The sequence below is a fragment of the Coffea arabica genome, chromosome 4c (genome assembly GCF_036785885.1).
Source record: "Coffea arabica cultivar ET-39 chromosome 4c, Coffea Arabica ET-39 HiFi, whole genome shotgun sequence".
NCBI lineage: Eukaryota > Viridiplantae > Streptophyta > Magnoliopsida > Gentianales > Rubiaceae > Coffea > Coffea arabica.
In genome coordinates this window covers 27,949,933-27,971,182 of record NC_092316.1, presented here as the reverse complement: position 1 = coordinate 27,971,182, position 21,250 = coordinate 27,949,933, and the positions used below count along the sequence as shown (strand labels likewise).

The 21,250-nt window shown below is 33.0% G+C and overlaps 1 protein-coding gene across 1 annotated transcript; it reads left to right on the top strand.

Annotated features, from left to right (window-relative positions):
- The first annotated feature begins 3,615 nt into the window (after positions 1-3,615).
- LOC113738592 (uncharacterized) lies at positions 3,616-12,029 on the top strand. The gene is made up of 4 exons (XM_027265838.2): positions 3,616-4,001; positions 4,452-4,584; positions 4,682-4,796; positions 11,719-12,029. The coding sequence occupies exons 1-4, from the start codon at positions 3,781-3,783 to the stop codon at positions 11,772-11,774; spliced, it is 525 nt and encodes a 174-aa protein (XP_027121639.1). The 5' UTR covers positions 3,616-3,780; the 3' UTR covers positions 11,775-12,029.
- The last annotated feature ends 9,221 nt before the right edge of the window (positions 12,030-21,250 follow it).

Sequence of the window (21,250 nt, the reverse complement as noted above, 5' to 3'; positions counted from 1 at the left end):
AGATAAAGCTCCTTTCCTAGTTTAGCTTGATCACCAAGTGATTTGCAAGTTGTGTGTAAATTTTGAGATGATTTGGATGAGTTTTGAGTGATGAAATGAAGAAGAATTTTGGTGGTTTCTTCCTCCTTGTTGGTTGGCTGTCTTGAGCGAAGAGAGAGGGAGAGTTGTGCTGAAAATAAAGCTTCCTTGAGAAGCTTAAATGTATGGCCAAAAGTGTCCCAAAAGTCAACTAGAAATAGTATGCGTTCGCATGCGTTTCGTGCCCGATTCCGCTCGGATTTGTTTCACTTGTGCACTAAACCTCTAATGCACTTTCTTAAACATTATAATTATCCACTCTTAATAGCATAGAATAAATTTCTCAAATCTCCAATTAACCGCTCCGGTTCAATATACGCGAACTTTCGAATTTCACGCGTTACGGCGAAACTTTCGAGAAACTCTTATAACGATAGTATAACTAATTAATATTTGAGTACTTTGGCATAAAAATACCTATTTTAAGACTAATGTATGAGTCTTCAAATCTCCAAAATTATTACACTCTTGATTTAAATATAGTCTCGACAAACATGTCTTCGCTATTTCTTATCGAACAAGCCTCTGAAAAATAAAATTTTCTAACAAAACATTTTTAAAACATAAAGGAGATATTATTCCATATGAATGGATTTAAAATGATTGAAATAAATTATTCAGAGAAAACGGGTGGATAAATAATTAATTAAGCCATTAAAATAAGATTAAAATAAGTAAAAATTCGGGTTCTCACACTAAGCTGAAATTTTCACATACAAGCTGGAATTTTTCTTAAACAAGCCAAACTAACATATAAAACCTAGATATTTCACACGGCAAATCTATCAAATCATGGCCAACCTTAAGCATCATATAAGGGCTGAAATTTCACCATAAAAGCGAAAAATTTCCAAATCTCCACTTCAAACCATGAAATTTCTCATAAAACTACCAATATTCAACTCTAAACCACTAGTATGCAAGTTTTAGAAGTAAAAAGAAGTTTCTTGCCATAGATACCTTAAAACCCCAAGAAAGATGGAAACTTAGGGGCTACTTAGTTAAAGGGTTTGGGAATCACAGAATGGAATGAACCCCTTATTTGTTATTTGGGTTAAGCATATTGGAATGCAATTTTTGAAATCATTTCTAAAAACACGAACTTATCCCATTCCCGAGCAAATTGGGAGGTTTTGAACAAAACTCTCAACTTATTCCCTCAGACAACCTTTATGACAGACCTACCCTCTCTTTCTCTCTATCACACGCTGCACCTTCTATTCTTCTTTTTCATCAGATTTCCTATCTCTTATTCTTCATCATATAGTCTTCATCTCTTATCCAAAATTTCTTGGAAAAAAAATCTAAAATAGATCTAAATAGGATAGGAATGGGCAAATATCTTAAGCGATAAAGAGAAGTAGATTTCAATTTAGAGATAAAAATTCGGTAAAAAGCAAGGACCGATTGGACAACAACAAAGAGCAGTAGGTATTCTACTGGAACAGAGATCATTGAGTGGAAGGATATTCCCGTGGAGTTGCTGTTGGGGATTGTTTCACTTGTTGATGATGATAGGATTGTGATTCTAGCTTTTGGGGTTTGTAATGGCTGGAGGGATGTCATTTCTTGTGATCTCATCCATCTCAAACTTTCAAATACTTTATTTTAATTTTCGTAAATTTGTTTAAATATGAAAAATTGGTTAAATAGCGCATTAAATACAAAACCTGTCAGTTTCTCATAAAAAGTTGGTATGTTATGGGCAATTTCAACTTTTTTTTTAACTTTCACATATTTAATTTATGTTAAATACAAAACATACTAGTTTTTCTTTGGGCGCTATTTAACCAATTTTTTCCATAAAAAACTGGTATGTTTCCCATAAAGAGTTGGTACAAAACATACTACAAAACCTGCCAGTTTTCCATAAAGACCTGGTATGTTATGCACTATTTAATAAAGAGCCATGGCTTGTCGTATGTGTAATTCTTTTGCTTTATAAGAATTGTTATATCAGGGGTAAATTTGGAATTTAATTGCATTTAATTCCAAAACACTCATCAAACCAAGCATCAGGAATTGGAATGATGCTAATTTCAATGTGTGAACCAAACTAGATATTGGAATGAAAAGTTTAATTCCAAAACCAGAGTCTATGATTTCATTTCTATTTCCGATTCCAATATATGAAACAAGCATCCCCTTAGTGTTTCTTCCTCCAAAATCTCTCCACTCAAACCTTTAATCTTCCTTAGTTATCACTTTCTATGGAGTAGTTTGCAACATTGTTGGTTACAACTCAAGATTCAAGCAAGAATTTGAGGTTTCAAATGAAGTTTTCTCTCCCTTTCTTCCCTCAAGAGGTTCGGCCAAAGCAAGGTGAAAAATAAGAAAATTTTGGTCAAATTTTGTTTTTATTAAAGAGGTAAGAAAGTCTTTGGTCAAGGTCAAAGATCCAAGAATTTTGTGACAAATGTTTAGCCAAGATTAATCTTCATTTTGTTGTCTTCCAACGGCTAAATTATCTAACTATCGTCTAATTATCTCTTAACACCTTATAAAATAATATCCCTTTATGCAAAATTCTTACTAATTTTCAAAAATTTATCGCACTTATCGTATTAGCGAGTCCCACTTCCATAATGCGTTTCAAACTTAACATGAACTAACTTATACAAGAAAAATGATTTAAAAATTGGAGTCACTTATAAAAATATCTAGAAAATTAAGGTAATAAAGTAAAATAAAGAAAATGTATTCGAAGAAATAAAATAAAATAATATAAACTAAGAAAATTTTTCGTGTCCTCACACTAACCATGTCAGATCGCAAACCCATTTCCTTCTTATTTCAAATGAGAATAATAAGGACGATGAAATTGGATGTGGTAAAATGAGCAGGATGGGTGGGATTTGCTTAGATTTAAGATGAGGCGGAATAATACGAGTTTAGATCTAACCTTACCCATATCTGTTTTGGGACTAATTTGGGCAAGATCATTTTGGAATAGATTTAGATTGATCATGTCCAATACTCAAATATATTTTCTATATTCTTTTATCCTTTAATTCTTTTTTTATATAACTTTAATATTTTTATTTATTAAATTTCTTTTAGTCTTATTTTGAATTTATATTTTCTAAATTCTTTTTCCCACAAATTTTCTTTTATTTATTTTCTATGTAGATATATATTTTTTATCATCTCCGGAAGAAAAAAAAAAAAAAAAACACCACCTCTAGATGAAATGAAGAATAAAAGCCAAATTTCTATGCTGTGTTTAGATCGATCATTTTTTCAAAAACAAGTTTTTCAAATACAATACACAATAATTCAAAAAACATATCATCCATCCAATATATTAAATATTTCAAAAAATTTTTATAGTAAAAATTTTTCGTACACACTATTACAGTAAACTTTTTTAAAAGTATCCCTGAAAACAACTAATCCAAACGGAGCGTAGGTTCTTTGAAAATTTCGTTCGATTTCTTGTCTCTATATGGACAAAACGACACTTCAAATTTGGGACTTGCGTCTCACGACGGTTTTCTTGATTGCAAAACCTGCTAAACCGGCTACCCTTTTGTAAGTTGGAGGGTTAAAAGTGTTCAGTTAATAGTTGAGGGGGCGATCCAGGGCTTTTGCCTAGTCATAAACCTAGGCCAAATTAGACAGTTGAGCAAGCTTTCCTGTGCCCACTGGTGGATAATTCACCATTCCTTATACAGACAAGTTTCTGGAATTTTATTAACATCAATGGCGACGGAAGAGGAAGATTCGATAGAGGGGGCAGCAGCGACGCGGCGACAGCGGCTTAGAGCTCTCAGAGCCGCTCAGGAACTCCTCAACACTCCTGACCAAGACGACCTTCCCCACCACCACGCCGCCCCCGCTCCTCCTCCTGGTCCTCCAGACCGCGACGCCGACAACGATGACGAAAAAGAAGAAGAAGAAGAAGGCCAAGAAGAACGAGAAGAGTAAGAACTTGATGGTAGTTAGTTTTACTTGCCTCTTCCTCTCGTTGTTTGGTTCAACTCTTTCCATTTGTAGAAGAATTAGAGAAACTAGGGTTCGGATACAGCAGCAGTTAGTTATTAAAATTGCCACTTTTTTCTATTTCTCTTCACTCCTTTATGTTTCGGAGTGTATGCTACGATGGATGACATTTTTTGTTGCTGTTGTACATTGAACAATTAATTTATTTTATTAAGGGAAAGTTGTAAAGATTCTGATAGATAAGAGGGGGCAAATTTTTTATTTTTATTTTTTGGTAGGGCAGCTGGTCCGATTTTCATATGGTTTTTTGGACATTGAGCATAAAATTTGGTAATAAGTAACTCAAATGGAGCCATTAGTCTGATAAATTATTTATTTATTTACTTCGTATTTTAGCAGATGATCAAGTTATTTGCATGTGAAATTTGCAGCAATGTCAACATGAAATTCCGGAATTACCTTCCTCATGATAAGCAGCTTCAGGAGGGGAGAGTTGCTCCTCCGGTACTACCAAAATTTGAAGACCCTGTGGCTGAAGCACCTCCTTGTCAAGAGAAGAAAGAGGTTTTTCTTGATTGCTTTTGTTTATGTGGTTTTGTTTGTTTGTTTACCTCGTTGGAGGTATAATCCTGTATTCATGTCTTGGCTTCTGAATGTGCAGGACCCGTTTCTAAATATTGCCCCAAAGAAGCCGAATTGGGATCTGCGGAGGGATGTACAGAAGAAGCTTGACAAGCTAGAGAAACGTACACAAAAAGCAATGTTTCAGCTTATGGGTATGCTATTTGTTTCATTTGTCCTCATTTTCATTATTGGTTTCAGTCAGTGTTCTATTGATAGTTTAGATATATGTAATTGCCATTGTGTACATGCATATTCCACTTGCTGTTTGTTGGCTTATTTTTAGATGGTCCTGCATAGGTTTGTAGAAGAGTGCAATTTGCTCCCGTGAAAACCAATTTCTATACCTTGACTGTTCTGAACTTCTGTTTTACTTCCTCTGTCTGGTTGCTTGTGTAATCTCTTCCCCAACATACTTTCCTTTGAGAAATCAATTAACCTATGGTTTGGGACTTTCCATAAGAACTGTTCTTTGTTTTGGGCTGATGCTGATTACCAAAAGTTGGATGAAAATGGAGTTTAACATACTTTGCTTATGGACTTTTCTGCATTGAATTGATACATGCATGTAGATAGACATGGCCATGGCCTAGTTATTCTGATTCAAAAATCGATAGTTCCGCTTCTTTTGAAAGGTGGAACCTAAACCAGCCCTTATAGGGACGGTCACGGTTTCTTCTAGTTACGGTTCCAATTCTTTTAGTTCTGTTTAAACACTTGTTGTAAAATTGATTCTAAAAAAAATGGCGATGAATGTTAAAAAAAAAGAGAGAATTTTATTGTATTATCATATGCAAGGAAATAGAAAAAATGATGCAAATTTTATGAAAAAATATCTCATTATTGATTGGATTAGATTGGTCTTGAATTTAGATTAGTCATGAGGTACAGACTTACTAATGGAATGGGACAATGGGTTGTTGGGCTAGAATTGGAGCTTCTCGTATTAGGTGCTAACTATCGATATTGAACTCTAAACTGACCAAAGAGGTTTAGGTAGCAAATGTTTTTTAGACGGTTTAAACAGGTTGTAAACCAAAATTTTGGTGAACCTGAACCTACACCTTTAGTCACTGTTGTGGTTCCGGTTTTCAAAATCTGGTTCCAGTTCTGGTTCAACAAACCACGAGGCCAGTTCTGGTTCAAACCTGAATCATGGCTACCCCTACATGTGGGCAGAGTCATCTGAAAACTTAAGGGATAATTTGAGGCTTAATTGTTGAAGGACCTGGGCCATTGGTTAAAAGTTTAACCTGATTGTTTGGAAGTAATAGTTGTTTGCTTTTTCATCCTTTTTATCTTTTGCCTATCATGTCCTTTGTCTGGTTGAATTTTTGTGAGTTTCATAGTGAGACTTGGATGGAATTGATGGAAAGCATTGTTATAGTATATGTGCAACAGAAACTGAACTTTTCAACAAAATTTTATTTTGTTAAAGATATAAAATCACAATTAACAAAGTCAACTGATAGTTATCCTTCTTTTGTCTATGAAGTAACGAACCTTGTTCTTTCATAATAGAGTAGTTATTGGAGAATGTCTTGCTGTGGAAATTAATCTTGGGGTTGGATATTAACAGTTGTAGTGAAGGGCAGTTTGTTATAACATATTATAATTATATGTGAAGAACTATATAAAGGGGTGTGAGTTTGTGTGGCAAAGTTGCCCCCAATCAAATGAAAAGAAATTGAGACTTCTATTGGTGAAACCAATAGGTGACAAATCTGAGCATTTGATACTTTTCTGAGCTGTTAGTTTAGACTATGGGTCTATTTGATAACATAAAAAAGTGCTGAATCTGAATTTTTTCAGACATTTAGATGTTTTGAGTGCTTGATAAATGAAAATCTATTTATTGAACTTGTTAAGCAGTTCTAAACCTATGTGTATTTTTTTCAGCACAAGAATTCTAACTGAATGCTTAATTCTGATAAGAATCAATAGAATTACTTCAACTACCTTATCTTATCTACCAAATCTACCCTTGTTTGTTAATTATGTTCAAACAACCTAATATTCTCTATCTAACGATTTTTAGTTTCTCTTTTCTCCCTTTTTAATGACTTTAACATCTTCTCCATACTCCTCATATAATATATTTCATCTTTTATATTAATTTGATTTAAAAACAAATATTGTCATTTTCATACCTAACAAATTTAAACTAATTAAATCATAGATTCTATTTCTTTTTTGAATGAGAGGATATAAGGCAAAATTGTCAAATTAAACTTATTAAGCATTTAGCTATAAATATTTATCAAATAGTATAAATAGGTTTAGCATTAAAATTCAGACATTCATATATTTTTTTCAGTGCTTAAAATTCAGCAAATTAATTGTTTCAGTATTCAGATTTCAGAATTCAGACTTCAGACTCCAGATTCAGTTTTATCAAACGGAACCTATGACTTGTTGGCTAATTCTTTTTTTCATTTTTTATGCTCAGTGATATCCTGGTCTACATTGTTGACCATTGATGTCTACAAAGACAAGAAACTATTAATAAGATGATGCAGGATAAATTCCGTTAGATAAGTTAGATAACATTAGGTCGTGATGAAAGGGTAAGGAATTGCAGTAGATTAGGATTTTTGGCATTAGAATGGAAGATTAGGTTGTGATCAGATAGAGTCCATAGTTGAGACATACATGTAGATTCCTAGCCAGTTGTTGTAAACTTGCAATTAAAAATCATCAGAAGATGAGTAATTTCTCCAAGTGACTGAGAACTGATACAGGAGTTCTATTAGATTGGATTACAGGACGAGAGGGTTGTAGTTTAAGCATAGGTAGAAAGCATATGAAGAAAAATGATGAGTGAAATGCTTTTGGACTTTAGGAGTTCAAATAAATAGGAAAAATAAGCTAATCAGATTAAAATTCCATTCAATTGTCAGACTTAAAAGTTCTCTGTTTTAGCTGTGTAAATCAGTTTACTTTTGCCTTTATCAAAATTACTTCTTCTTTGACTCCATCTCTGTGAGCTTTAGGGTATTGTGCTAAATTAGCCACCTAATCAAAGCTTGGCCGAAATCTTTTTGTGGCGGAAATCCTTTTGATGGTAGAAAGTTTTAAGTAAAACTCAAATTTTGCAAACAAATGCCATCCAACCCAAGCCAGTTGATTGAAGATGACTCTAGCAGATAAGGTCTAAAATCTGGACCAAAAGGATAAGGAACTGAATTACACGAGGATTTCAGGCATTAAGATTAGACAATGATCTTCATCACAGTTCAACTCTAGAGTTCTAAATTTCCTAAGAACCTGCTGCTTTGTAAAGAAAGTCAGTTCTCTTTTGGTTTTTCTAAAAAACATGCATTTGATCAGGAAGACTTTGTATTTGTCCCACTTCTTGCATCATAAGAGAAGTCTTTTGAAGCAACATTCTGGTAGTTGTAGATGGTTATGCCTTAATGAGAAAGCAGCAAGGTTCCGTATTTGGAACTTGAGATGTCATAAGTTGATACTTTTTAGTTTGAATATGATGTTGGTCTCCTTTTATCTGGCTTGTAGTGCATGGAACAGGCAGATAAGCTAAGAACTATGTGTAGGTGCATGAGAGAGAGAGAGAGAGAGAGAAGAGAGTAGTTTTTATTGACTTTCTGACAGACAACTGTCTGCTGGAAGTTGCTCCAGCAGTGTTCTCATGTGGAAATAGTAAAATAGCGGCAAGGAACTTTCAACATGCATTCAAATGGATAAAATAGATGCTGTGGCAAGTGGAACTTAGATCATATAGAATAACACATCTTTGGATCATTCATGAAAATTATCTCATCCCTGGACATGTTTACTTGAGATTGGTCATCACAATGGTTGTAAATTTTTCATAAACTCATTTTGACTGCCATTATTTCTCTTAAAAATTAATAAATCTCTCTTCTAGTTCCCTCCCCTAGCCCCTCCATGGAAATAATTTGATGCTGTAAAAAGCAAAGGATCTTGCAGTTGCTGAACTAAGCAACTTGCTTGAAGCCTATGAGAGTCTTTTCTCTCTGTCCAATTTAATGTACTTGACTAGCTTAAAAGAACATGATCTGTATCACTGTGAATAATTTTAGCCAACTTTGCGGTAGCTAAAGCACCTTCTTAATTTGCAATTGCAATATGAAATGGTCCCAACTTTTAGTCTTCGCTCCTTAATTGCACCAGCATAGATACTTCATCATTCCTTCACAAACCAATCAAATACTAAGGGAGTCATCTTAATATCATTCTTTTTGTTTATAAAGCTGTATGCAATGTAATTACTTTAAAGAGAAGCTTATTCTTTCAGATACCATTCAATGATTGAGCACCTTTTGCCATTTGACATGATTATTCATGTTATCCTAGGTGGCATCTAGACTCCGAACACCTTAATTCCTAGTATGAGCATACATAAAACTCAATTCAATCTTGCCTTTCTTAAACTAGATGTAGAAGATCATAGAACTATCATGATATGTGAAAAAGGGATTTGATGCAGCAGCAAGAAGCTATGTGGATATTATCTGATTTCAGAACTTTTGATGTTATAACTTGTGAGAATCAGTAGATAGATGAGGGCAGAAGTAAGAGTTTACAAGAACCGAAGAAATGAAGAAGAGTAGAAATTTAGGAAATGTTACCTGGATTTCCATATGATTAACTGCGCAAGTTCAGAAAAAGGAAATAGAATCGATAAGAACACACAACACAAACACGTGACAGCTCAAAAAAAAAAAACGTGAAAACAAATATTTTCATTTTCACTTCCTAAGGCTTTGATAATACCTATGTGTTGAGAGAGCTACTCTTGGAGGCCAAGACTTCTTCAGGACTAATAAATTTTTGTAGTTAAGTAGACATCATGACAAAATGAGCTATAAGCTAAGTGTGTAATAAACTGAATTGGATTTGACTACTTATAGAGGCTGCTATCTGATTTGACTACTTTTAAAGGCTGCTATCTAATTTGACTTTAAACTCACACTTTCACTTCTAGAAGCTTACTAGCTGTTCACAGGCCATTTTGTTGGCAATGTCACAAAACTACAATGTTGTCCCAAACAAAGAATAAAGTAGTTTTGTTTCTGATGACAAATGCTAGCCACATGAACTATGGACAGCTGGTGCACCAGATCTATTTAATTATTTTCCTACTTTGGATGGAACAGTGTGTTAGGATCAAAAATGTGAAATGAAGCTTTAAACGATATTAGGGGGAAAATAGGGGAAATGTCAGAAGTCTGTCGTTCACTGGATTCTCCAAACATTTGCACTTGTCTTTGTATTCTTCATCATGGATATCTCTAAATGATCATAAAGCTGTAAGGCACACTATCATTCCTGGGAGAATTTTTTCTTTCTGACCAGGGCTTCGAGAAAGCAATCTAGAAGGTTAAAGAGCAAGTAATAACCAACATTTATGTCTTTAAAATTTTAGGGATTTCCTTTTACTTCGTTCTTTAGTGGTTGTTCCCTGTTGTACTGAACAAATACTTAGTAACACTAGTTTTAGTTATGCAATTCAAGTTCACAAAAATTCCATGATCACATATCATGAAAAATTAGACCACTTAACTATTGAGCAATAAAATTCTGATACGGAAATTGACTATGCATAAAAGTTATAATCCTGTCCAAAATTGCATCGATCTAATTTAGTAGTGGACTAAGGGATCATTTAGCAAGTTGCTGATAAATAAACATACTTTGTACACACAGAAGCATGCTCAAACTGCTTCATCTCTGAAATCTTATGATGATAACTATTATAGAGAACAAAACAAAAAGATTGATTCTGTAAGTGAGATTGCTTCTCTCAGAACAATCTTTGGAGTAAACTAATTCAAAGATTAAGAAAATTTTATGTTTCTAATGATTAGTTTGGTTTTTTTTTTTTTTTTTGGGTTATTCCAATGTGCATATCAGAAAGGGAAGAAATTGGTGGTACAACAATTAAAGTGAGACTATAGACACACTTGAATGTCGAGTCATGATAAACAGATTGTACTAGTTTCTTGAAGGGGACTCTTGAGACCATGACCAGTTTTAAAAAATCTCTGCGACAATGTTTTCACTTTGACATTGTTGAAACTCTCCCAGGTTTTCATGTTGATTGGATTCCTCATGTAGGCCTTGTTATGTTAATTTGATGCTTTCCTGTGTTATTTTTATTTTTACTTTGTCTCCGTCTCACTTTCCTTTCCTTTTGCCTTAAAAAGAAAACATTAAAATTTAAAAAAAAATCTTGCTTTCCTTTTTGTCCTTTGTTGTGCCACCTCCTCATAACAGTGTCAAGTAACTGGGGGCAAATCCAAAAGATTTGGGATCAATCTAGTTATAGGTTCTTTTCAGAGCTGTATTACAAATGATTATTCTGTTATAAGATTTTTTTGAATTGCTTTATTTTATCCTTTTTTTTTTGGTTTCTTTTGTGGGTCCTCTCGTTGTTGTGTCAGCTATTTGTCTGAAGTGGTATGGTGTCTGGACGTGGTATGGTTTTCTACTGAATAAATGAATGTTTAAACTCTTATTTTCCCATTTTCCAAATTTTCATTCTACCAAGCAAATTTTGATGTTTCTGTGTCCTCCTTAGGTAGTTAGTTCTCTTTGAAATCCCCTTTTTTGGGGAGATTCTAGTAGGATGAGCAAATTCTCCCACATTTGCAGATTTATGCTTGTCATACCAACGGGAGTTAATATAACCATATTTTCTATGAAAGGATTAAGAGTACTACGAAAATTGTAAATGTGATGGTTGTGTCAAGCAAAACTCTTGGTATAAAAGGCTTGCTCATGTATGATTTTGAAGTTGGTTGCATATATGAACCATCTCTCTTACGACTTTTTTTTTTTTTTTCCTTTTTTTCTCTTTTAATCACCACCCCCAGCACCCTCGCCAAAAAAAAAGGAAGGAAAAAGAAACTCATTTATCATTTGCTCTATGTTTCTCATAGTTTTTAACTCTCATATTTTGTCTTTTTATTTTTTATCCATAGGGGAAAAGAGCTTTTGCTTCATGCCTTGATTTTGTTTTCCATGTCAACCCCATTGTTGTTTGTGGTACTTGGAAACTTTCGTTGCTTGACAACTTTGTGTCTCTTGCAGCGGAAGAAGAAAAGAGGAGGAGATTATCTGAAGAAGGTGCAGATGGAGAAGATTGACTTTTCAATTCATTGTTGGGACGCGGCTTGTAATATGGAAATTTAGTAGGAATATTAGGAATTGGTATAGGGATTTACATAAATATTAGATTGAGCCTTGAGTTAAATTAACCCTGTGCCTTGAGCAGACTACGGGGAGCAGGAAAATTCTGGTAGGCGGAAACTGGGTCTGCTGTGTTGAAATTCGACCTCTGCTGTTATTAGGGAATCTGTTTTTCTTCTCTAATATTCTGGCTTTCTGTTTCATGTTCTTCAGTATTTGTTTTCCCTGGTCTGGTAGTTTCTGATATCTTCACGAAAGCGATACTACTAGGGAAAATAGCAGAAGCAGTCCTCCACATATCCATTTCTGACTTATAGTTGCTCACATTTGACACGAGGCATTCTTAATTCTTCAGATGAAGATTCTCACATTTAAGGCGCAACTTTCATTTTTGGTCGTCGTTTACCTCCTGAAAAGAACAGCCGAGTGTCATTTGAATAGAACATCTAGGGGCAAAAGAGGAAGCACAACAGAGATTTTTCTAGGATTGAGAATATGAGCTCAGGCGAAAAAAGCTTTGTTGTGCACATTTTTTGATGAGAAATGGATTTGCCGGCTATAACGTTTAACTAAAGGAATTTAGCAATTTTGTTTTCCTTCTTGTGTTCCAGCCTAGCGTCTATATCAAAAGGGGTTATTCACATTAATACCTCTCTTCTTATTAAGAATAGTAAGAATGATGGAATTTTTGTTCGATTTCTCCAAATATGCAACTCATTTCGTGAAAATCCACTTCAAAAGCGATGTTCCAGAAATTAGTTATGACACTTTCCTGAATCGCTAAGCACTTGCTAAGACACAAAGTATCGAGTTCCTCCACCATAAATAGAGGGAGGTAGGCTCAATTTTTTTTTCCAAATTTTCCCCTTTTTTTGAGTAGATAGAGGCAGGATCAATTACAATATAAAGGATCTGAGGAGAAGAATTGGGACAGTATGGAGGAGGAAGAACATAGAACGGGGTAAAAAAACAATATTGGAGAGCTAACCTGCCGAGCTCTTTAGCTGTTTTCAAGGGTTTCAAAATCGACTTGCATCCAAGAGTGTGGCTGGAATCAATTTCTTTGGTCATGACATTAACGACTTTTTTTTTCAAGTGGAAGTTCTTGACATGACATTTTCTCTCCTTTAGATTGAAATTCATAAATCAGTAAGCTGAATAGAAAGCTCAATTCTTTTTCCTTTTTGTTTTCTAGTTTTCAATAAGGGATAACATCAGAAACCTCCACTAGGGTTTTTTTTAAATATCACCTAGCCCCTCTAAGATTTTAAAAATATCACTTACCTCCCTTCCTTTGATTATTTGTGTAACAAAATTTTTAAAAAAATCCTAAACTATCCTTTTTCTTGTTAAATAAAAATACGCCAAACCCACTTTGTTTGCTCTAAGAAAACTATCACCTATAAAACAATTTCTAATAGTACTACCATATCACAATACTATAGTCCATAAAAATATAAATTTATAAAGCAGAAAAGATATTTACAAAGAAATACACTAGTACCAATTTAACTCTATATGCTCAAAACCAATTTCTTATGAACCTTATATTTTTTTTCTAACTTCTTCTCAATCCGTGCGCAAACCTTTAAATTATACTCATCATTATAAAATTTAACTCAAAATAAACAAAATAAAATCGTACCGCACTCTATCACAATTACAAAAATTAAAAGGCAAAAAAATACTATAATTTACAGGTAAAAGACCTCATAGTCATCCAAAAAAAATGAGTAAAGGAAAATGTTGGAGAAAGGAGAGAGAAGAAAGTGATTTTTGTTTCTTTTTATTTCTATTTTTTGAGCTCCATTTATTTGATATATAAATTATGTATCAAGTGAGGATTAATATAGTCTTTTTATAATTATCAGGGGATGTAGTGATATTTTTAAAACATCATGGATGCCAAGTGACATTAGGAGAAACCTACAGGGAGGTTTCTAATATTTTCCCCTTCAATAAAATGATCAATTAGTATAACTGATTCTATCTATGAAGACCTCTTGAGTCAAGATACATTAACAATCTGTTGAGAGGTGTAGTGAGCTGACCGTACGAATTCTGTCATCAGCATTTGTAACGTTATCATGCTATATAAGCTGACATGAATTTGGAGTTCTAACATTTTAACAATTCAATTCAAAAGTTGGACGGAAATGGATAAGAGTGTGATAATATATTAAATTTAGGAGGTTGGCTACGAAGAATCTTAAGACATAGGGATATTCTATTGTGTGTTTTTACGTATCAAACCCTCAAGTAAAATTTAGCATTTGGGATGGTGAAATAATTGTTTTGAGCCATTAGTTTGTACTGACATTAATTGTTTAAAATTTGAACAACTATCTACTGTTATATTATTCACAGGTTGATGTCTTCTAAAATCTATCTAGTATATACCTGGCAATTGGGTGGATTGGGCGGATTTTGGACGGGTTAATATTGAGTTTTCATTTAAATGGGTTACACCAAATCCGTCCAACTTTAAATTGGGTAATTTTGGGTTGAGTCATATTGGGTCAACTCAAACCCATGACCCAATATATTAATTAATAAATTTTGATCATAAACTCTCTCAAATACATTTTCACATACAATAAAAAAAATTTCACTAATTGTTGTCCATAGCCATTCCTAGAATATATAATCCGTAACTAAAAGAAATAAATTTAGCACTAGCTTCATATTAAAGCTCCAGTTATCCTGTTATGATCGACCTAATAACCCGTATATATTCATTTGGATAATCTGTCATGTACCGAGCGAGCATTCATGTCTAATTGATTAACAATTGTCTGAATCCAGTATAGACTGTGTGGATTTAACCCAATTATATACGAATTGCATCATGACCTAGAAAAATTCTACAATGCAAAATGAACTTATTAGTTGGATTTTCCTTCTGCAGTTTGGAGAACCTACATGGTAGATTTGTGACAAAGAAATTTGCAGTACTGCGTTTTAAGCATCCTAAATGGACGGAACTTTCACTAAAGAAGTTAAATTCGATTATGCTCAAATCCTTTGATCTGAAGGTATGAACTTAATATTTACTGAATCCTTAATTAGTGAACTTCAATTAATTGGCAATTTCTCATGCATCAATACATTGAAGTCACACACCGAAAAGAGATTGGATACAAAGTTTTTTTTTTTCCTATATTATTTTGCTTTTTTTCGTAAACACATTTCGAACTATATATAAGACTTGAACAAGTTTGTTGAATAAAACTTTGGCCAGGAGATGTTTTGTTTGATCCAACATTTGGCTTCATTACATGATTCCAAGTCTTTTCTTGTTTCTTGATTTTAATTTTTTTATTTGTTTTTTAACTTAAGTTGGGTAATGGGTACCCAACATAAATACCCAAACCGCCCAAAATATATGTGAGTTTTTATTACCCAACCCAAAATTGACGCAAAACCCAACTTACCCAACCCAACCTCTCAAATTAGTGGGTGGGTTCGGTGGATTGTTGGGTTTTTGGTATAATTGTCAGGTCTAATCTAGTATTATCTATTTTGTTCTGAATTTCTTTCCCTCTAAATTTTTTGAGTTATTTTTATTATAAGATAAATTTGACTAATGTTATGCTTTCAAGTTCAATAATAAAGTAATAATCAATAATTGCGTTACACGAATAGGATTTTAGATATTTTTATTATATTAATATTAAAAATAATATTAAATACTTTGTTCTAAAATTTAAATGATTTTTGACCGTTTGTGATTCCCATGCACAGCATGAATAGTCACTAAGAGATAAAAATTAAGAGAATGGTTTCCTAAGGAGACAGAGATTTTTCCCAAGTTATAAAGTATGCAATGCATTCTCTAATAGCTCAATCAGTGTATGTAATAACAAGAAGGAGGGAGGAAAAAGGTATTGTTTTGGCTTCGATCAGATTGTTGCCGACTTTGTTTAGATGCTATTAAATCTCAAGGCCGCGTTGTATATATATATATATATTTTTTCTATAGCATCAAGTTGGGTTAATTTAAAGGTAAAAGAAAGTAAGTCACATTGAAGGAGTACGAGACAAATTTGCACGGATGAGAGGGCATGAAGATATCATTGGTATAATTTGCCTCAATGACGAATGCAGAATTGAACATACTAAGCACCAAACAACATGAAAGCACATTCGACTCGGCTTTGGGGTTTGTAACATCTCAGTTCCGCCTCAGTCATCATAATCAAATAGGTACCCGTCGTACTGGTGAGGGCATGGTTTAGTGTTTGAAACAATCAGAATTAGAGGTTTTAAATTCAAATTTCATAAATCATTAGTATAGCGTTATATCATATATGTAATAAGATAAATGTTTTATGCATTATTAGTGCATATATTTGACAATATAAAAAAATTAATCTTATGTATTAATTGTGATCATGTTGAACATAATATGTTAGTATTTGATTCTACCCATACACATAGAATATTAGCATGTAATGAGGTTTTGAATTAGCATGAAGCAATCAAAATTGAAACCAGAAAAAGTTAGAAATTTTAGATGCAAGTCTCACGAGTTATTAGTGCATCTTTTTATTGGTGTATATTAATGAATCTGTTTAACAAGTGCCCACATGTAGTTCAGGAGTTAAATTTTTGGAAAAGTAAATTTAATTAGAGAAAGTATATAAATGCAACGGAGATTTATACTTTCATATGATAAATTGGGTGTAATTTATATGGCTTAACAAGTATACACTAAGCATCCATTAAAAAAACTGTATTAATTGTAATCATGAGAAGATGTACAAATGAAAGGGAGATTTAAAATTGTTAGTATATAATTATAAAAAAAAATTGTTATTATATACTTTCACATGATAAGTTGGGTCAGGTGTTTTAACGGATAATTGTTGAGTATCCGCTAAAAAAAATTTATATTGGTTGTAATCATGTTGTATGTTAATATATTAGTATTTTTTTAAAAGACTAATATTTGTATTTGGTGCGACCATATGGATTGAAATCTTATTCTAAGATTTTTTCCATTTTTGGGTTCAACCTATCCTACAAGAAACTTGAAGATATGGGAAGATATTTGTGGAATGATTGAATGAATGAAGCTTCTTTGCTTCTCGTTGATAGCGGCAAACTGTGGAGTCACACCTGCCTCGACTCCACTCTTGGCCGTCCAAGCTCCCAGCTTTTGCCACGTGAACTCTTTCAGGAGCCTCGCGCGACCATGGCGCAAGCAAACCCCACTCAGAATGTTGAGAAAACGTGCCCGGATCTAAATCAAGGCTATTATTGGCTGCAGCAATTATTAATTGTGAAAATTACCGAAAGTAGAAATTAACACGTGGTGATCACCCATAGCTGGATGGTGTGGCCACCACATGATGCTGCCCTTTCTGGCAAGGCAATTGCTTGCTTTCAGCTTTCCGTTGCGGCCTGCCTGCAACGCCTTTGGACTATTGTTTGGTAATTGCATTCAAGAGAAATTTGCTTTGTTAACTGGGGATAATTTCAAAAACCTCCCTTGACATTTCTGACAATTTCACTGTCCTCTCTCAAGATTTTTAAAATATCACTTACCTATCCTGTCAATTAATTAGGATCCAATGCTTACCTCATTGATGCTCAAATGACTTTATCACCCAAGCAACTTAGAAAATTTTATATAGTTATACAGAGAGAAACAATAGAACCACTTGTACCGCCATAATTTGGAATGTAAAAAAAAATTGAAAATCTTGAATACCAAATTTTATAACGATAATTGTTAATATTATAAATTTCTTTTTCTAAATTTTAGTAGTTTTTGTAATTTCTTCTCCGTAAAAAAGATTAAAATTCCTATTGAGATATTATTATTTCATAAAATTTTCATAAGAATAACAAGATAAATATGAAATACACAAAAAAGGATAAATTGTTAAAATATGTTTACAATTAGATTTTAATAAGTTATGGATAAAATGTAACTACACATAATCTATTCTTTACTTCTTTTCCAAAACATCTTTTTTTTTTCTTTGCATACGTAATCCCAACAAGATTGTTAAAAATGATTTTCTCCACATTGATTTACTTATTCCACTAAAGTCATTTCCTTTCTATTCATGCAAACATTGCTTGAGAGTTGTTATTGTTTTTGTTACAAATATTGGACATTTCTTAGTAATCATGTGAAATAATGGACCTCGTAAATGAAAGAAATAATTTTAAAAAACATATTTTTTATTTTTTATTTATTACGGCATTTTTTTTAAAGTGGCCATACTTTGTCTTGTCCAATTCTTGTTCAAAATCTTCCAAATTCCACTACTAAGAATTTAGGAATTCTACGTGTAAATATTGATTCTAAATTAATAAAATTTCCTCTCCAATTCTTTGATTTTGTGAGTCATTGTTATTGAATTCTACTGGACTCATACTAGTGTTATAATTTGCCTCACTTACACTGACACTTTCTAACTATAGTTTTTAGTTTCTATTCTTAACTAATGTTCCTTTTTTATTCTAAATCAACCAACTAATAATAAGTTGATGGGCACTTTTGATATGAAATATTCTTCTCACCATTGAAATCATTTTTTATTATTAAATTTTTAAATTGGTCTAATTTGTTACAAGAAAATTAGTTTTACGGGAAGTTAGTGAAATTTTTAAAATGTCGAGGGAGGACAGTAAAACTGTCAAAAGCCTTAAAGGAGGTTTCTAAAATTATCCCTTGTTAATTACATTTGCATCCCTTTGCTTTGACTGTCTTGCTCTCATGGCTCCCGATGTTCAAAATTAGGCTCAGCCACCCTAGACTTTTATGGTCATATTTTGGAATTTAGAGCATAAATTGCTAAATAACACTTAGCATTGAAAAAAAATAGCTCGATAAGATTTATATTGAGACTTGAAAATGAGCTCATGTTCTTCATTTATCAATTCACTATATATGGTGTTTATAAAAAAAAAAAAAAAACTAACATAATTTCTGACTAACAATTCTCCAAAAAAAATTCAATAAAACCAGTTGCTAGCAAATTAATATTATCTTCTACTTAACAACTCTTACATAAGAAATTTTAGCAAACATATTTGTTAACAATTTAACATGATTTTTTGTTAATAAATATCCTAACAACTACACATTTATTCAGCAATTAAATAAATTATTCTAGTATCGAAAGAATCCAAAAGAAAGTGCAAGGAACTGGCATATCTCAACATCATAGCTTCCCAAATTTCAAGTTATTATGAAGCATTAATAGTCACTGCTAGTTCTAAGATAGAAGTATGGTATCCCACCATATTGATATTTGAGATGTTTTTCAAAATTAGTATTTTTCCTTAACAAAAATTGTATGAAAACTATATTCATTATTATGCACTGTTAACTTGCGCTTGAACTCTTGTAACTGGTGGTTCAAAGTATACAAGCCACAATAATGTGTTGAAGGTAAAAGTCTCATGGTCCTTTTTAATTTGCATTTGGAGGTATTTTGGTCATCTCACAAAACCATGTTCATTGCACATGATAAATTCTGCTTAGGCTGCTCAACTTAATTGTACCTGATTAGAAAAAATTTAATAGCATAATCATGAATCGGACTCATTTGAACATTTAGGAAAACGATATGAGGAAGAGTTGTTGATCCTTTAAATAGGAAGGAGGGAGTAAAACACTATGCAGCAGAGTTACTTGCAAGGACATTTTATCATCTTGATCATAATATTTCTCAAAGATTAAAGTGTCCAAACGTAAACTGCTAAACCTAAAGGGTGTACATGCAATTAAGCCCAGCATTTGGCATCATTTGATTGGAATGAGGAAAGAACCACATGCTCTCCCTCTCTCGGGACTTAAACGCCACTCATTCTTTGCCACGTTTAGGTCAACTACATTACTCAAACATACATCGTCGATTTTTGCTGACGCGTAGGAACAAGTCGTCTCCAAATATGGACCCAACTGCAATGGTTCATTCATAAAGTTCTTTATGGAATTTTCCTTCATAACTCTAGTGCATGAATGTATTTTTCAATTTTGCTTTTTTTTTTTTTCAAAGAATACTTTTCAGCTTTGTTAGAACTTTAGTTGATAAATGTATTCAAGGGTTATATGTAAAAGAATAATAACTAACAAAGATATAAGTAAAAACATCTAACATCTTACAGCAATATAATGAGATTTCTAAAATTATAAAGATTATAATTGCTTGTCGTTTGTCCGCCAATAAGAAGTATCTTGGCATATGATAAAGTATTCACCATATATCAAAAGAAAATCTCACTTAAAATAAAGTGTCTTGGTATATAATAAAATATCCACTTAAAAAATTGAAGTTTTTTTTTTTTTTTTCCAAACGGCAACAACTTAAAAAATTGAAGTTCAATTTTCCAAATATATAAACCTGAATAGTCAACATCCATATTCTATTCCTATCAGTACGATTAGTTGTTGTCCTAGATATTGGTTACGTGGCACAAAACAAGCATTTCATACGCTGTTCAAGTTTGAGATATTTAATAGATATTTATGTCTAGGATGAAATAGCTACGTGACATGGGGAAAAACCTGTATCAAAAAAGCAAGCGAAAGAGGCTTAACATAGATATGGCCTTTTTGGTGGTGTTGAATGGGGTGTGCTTCGTCACTATCTAATCGGTCCTAACCTTCCTAAAAGCTGTCCAGCAAAGCTACTCGTACGTGTATCTGTTTGTATCATGTACTTTGGTAAACACATGACAGAATCCACAGTCTTTCCTCACATTAAGGGCAATATCCAAGTTCCAAATCTTCATGCTTGATGAGTTCATTTCCTCCTTGCCTTGAGTGGTTGAAAAACATTCTGTTGGATATTTGCACGTATCATTCTAATGGATTTTTATTCGTACTTGTGTGATGAAGAAAATGGACTCCAGTATATTGGATGGCTAATTATGACAGTAGCAATTGGATATTTCGAATCTGACATGGTGCATTTACATTTAGTTGTTCACGTTCAATTTTTGTTTTGGAAACAGATTGGTTAATGCAAGCGAATGGACAACTAACCTACTGCAGATTGGAGCAAAATTACTAACCGGACAAACTAATTTTGATATTTTGTGGAATGTACGTACATCACCGCATGAAAGAAATTATGGTGACAAGGTACATTTTGTTGTCATAATGGCACATTTTGCCAACTTTGAAATTTGGACCAAAACTAACTATTGATCTTTTGGAATGGTTGAAAGCAATACGGTGGCTGACTCATTAGCTTCTTTTTCTTCATCCTCTGGTTCCTTTGCGTTGTTTAATTCGCGAAATAGTCTTCCTAAATTGTCTGGAGGGTTGATGCATTTAGATAGACTGGCATTTGTAATTTTCGAGTTCGGAGAGGATAAGGTTTGGTCCCCATTCTTTACATGTAATCTTGTTATTTTATGTAATAATTAAGATGGGATCTTAGCCAAAAAAAAAAAGATCTTTTGG

What these genes read in the sequence shown, in the direction of transcription:
- LOC113738592 (XM_027265838.2), top strand. Translation starts at nt 3,781, where the DNA reads ATGGCGACGGAAGAGGAAGATTCGATAGAGGGGGCAGCAGCGACGCGG. An exon ending in CTTGTCAAGAGAAGAAAGAG is followed by an intron (nt 4,585 to 4,681) that starts GTTTTTCTTGAT and finishes CTGAATGTGCAG; the next exon opens with GACCCGTTTCTAAATATTGC. An exon ending in AGCAATGTTTCAGCTTATGG is followed by an intron (nt 4,797 to 11,718) that starts GTATGCTATTTG and finishes TGTCTCTTGCAG; the next exon opens with CGGAAGAAGAAAAGAGGAGG.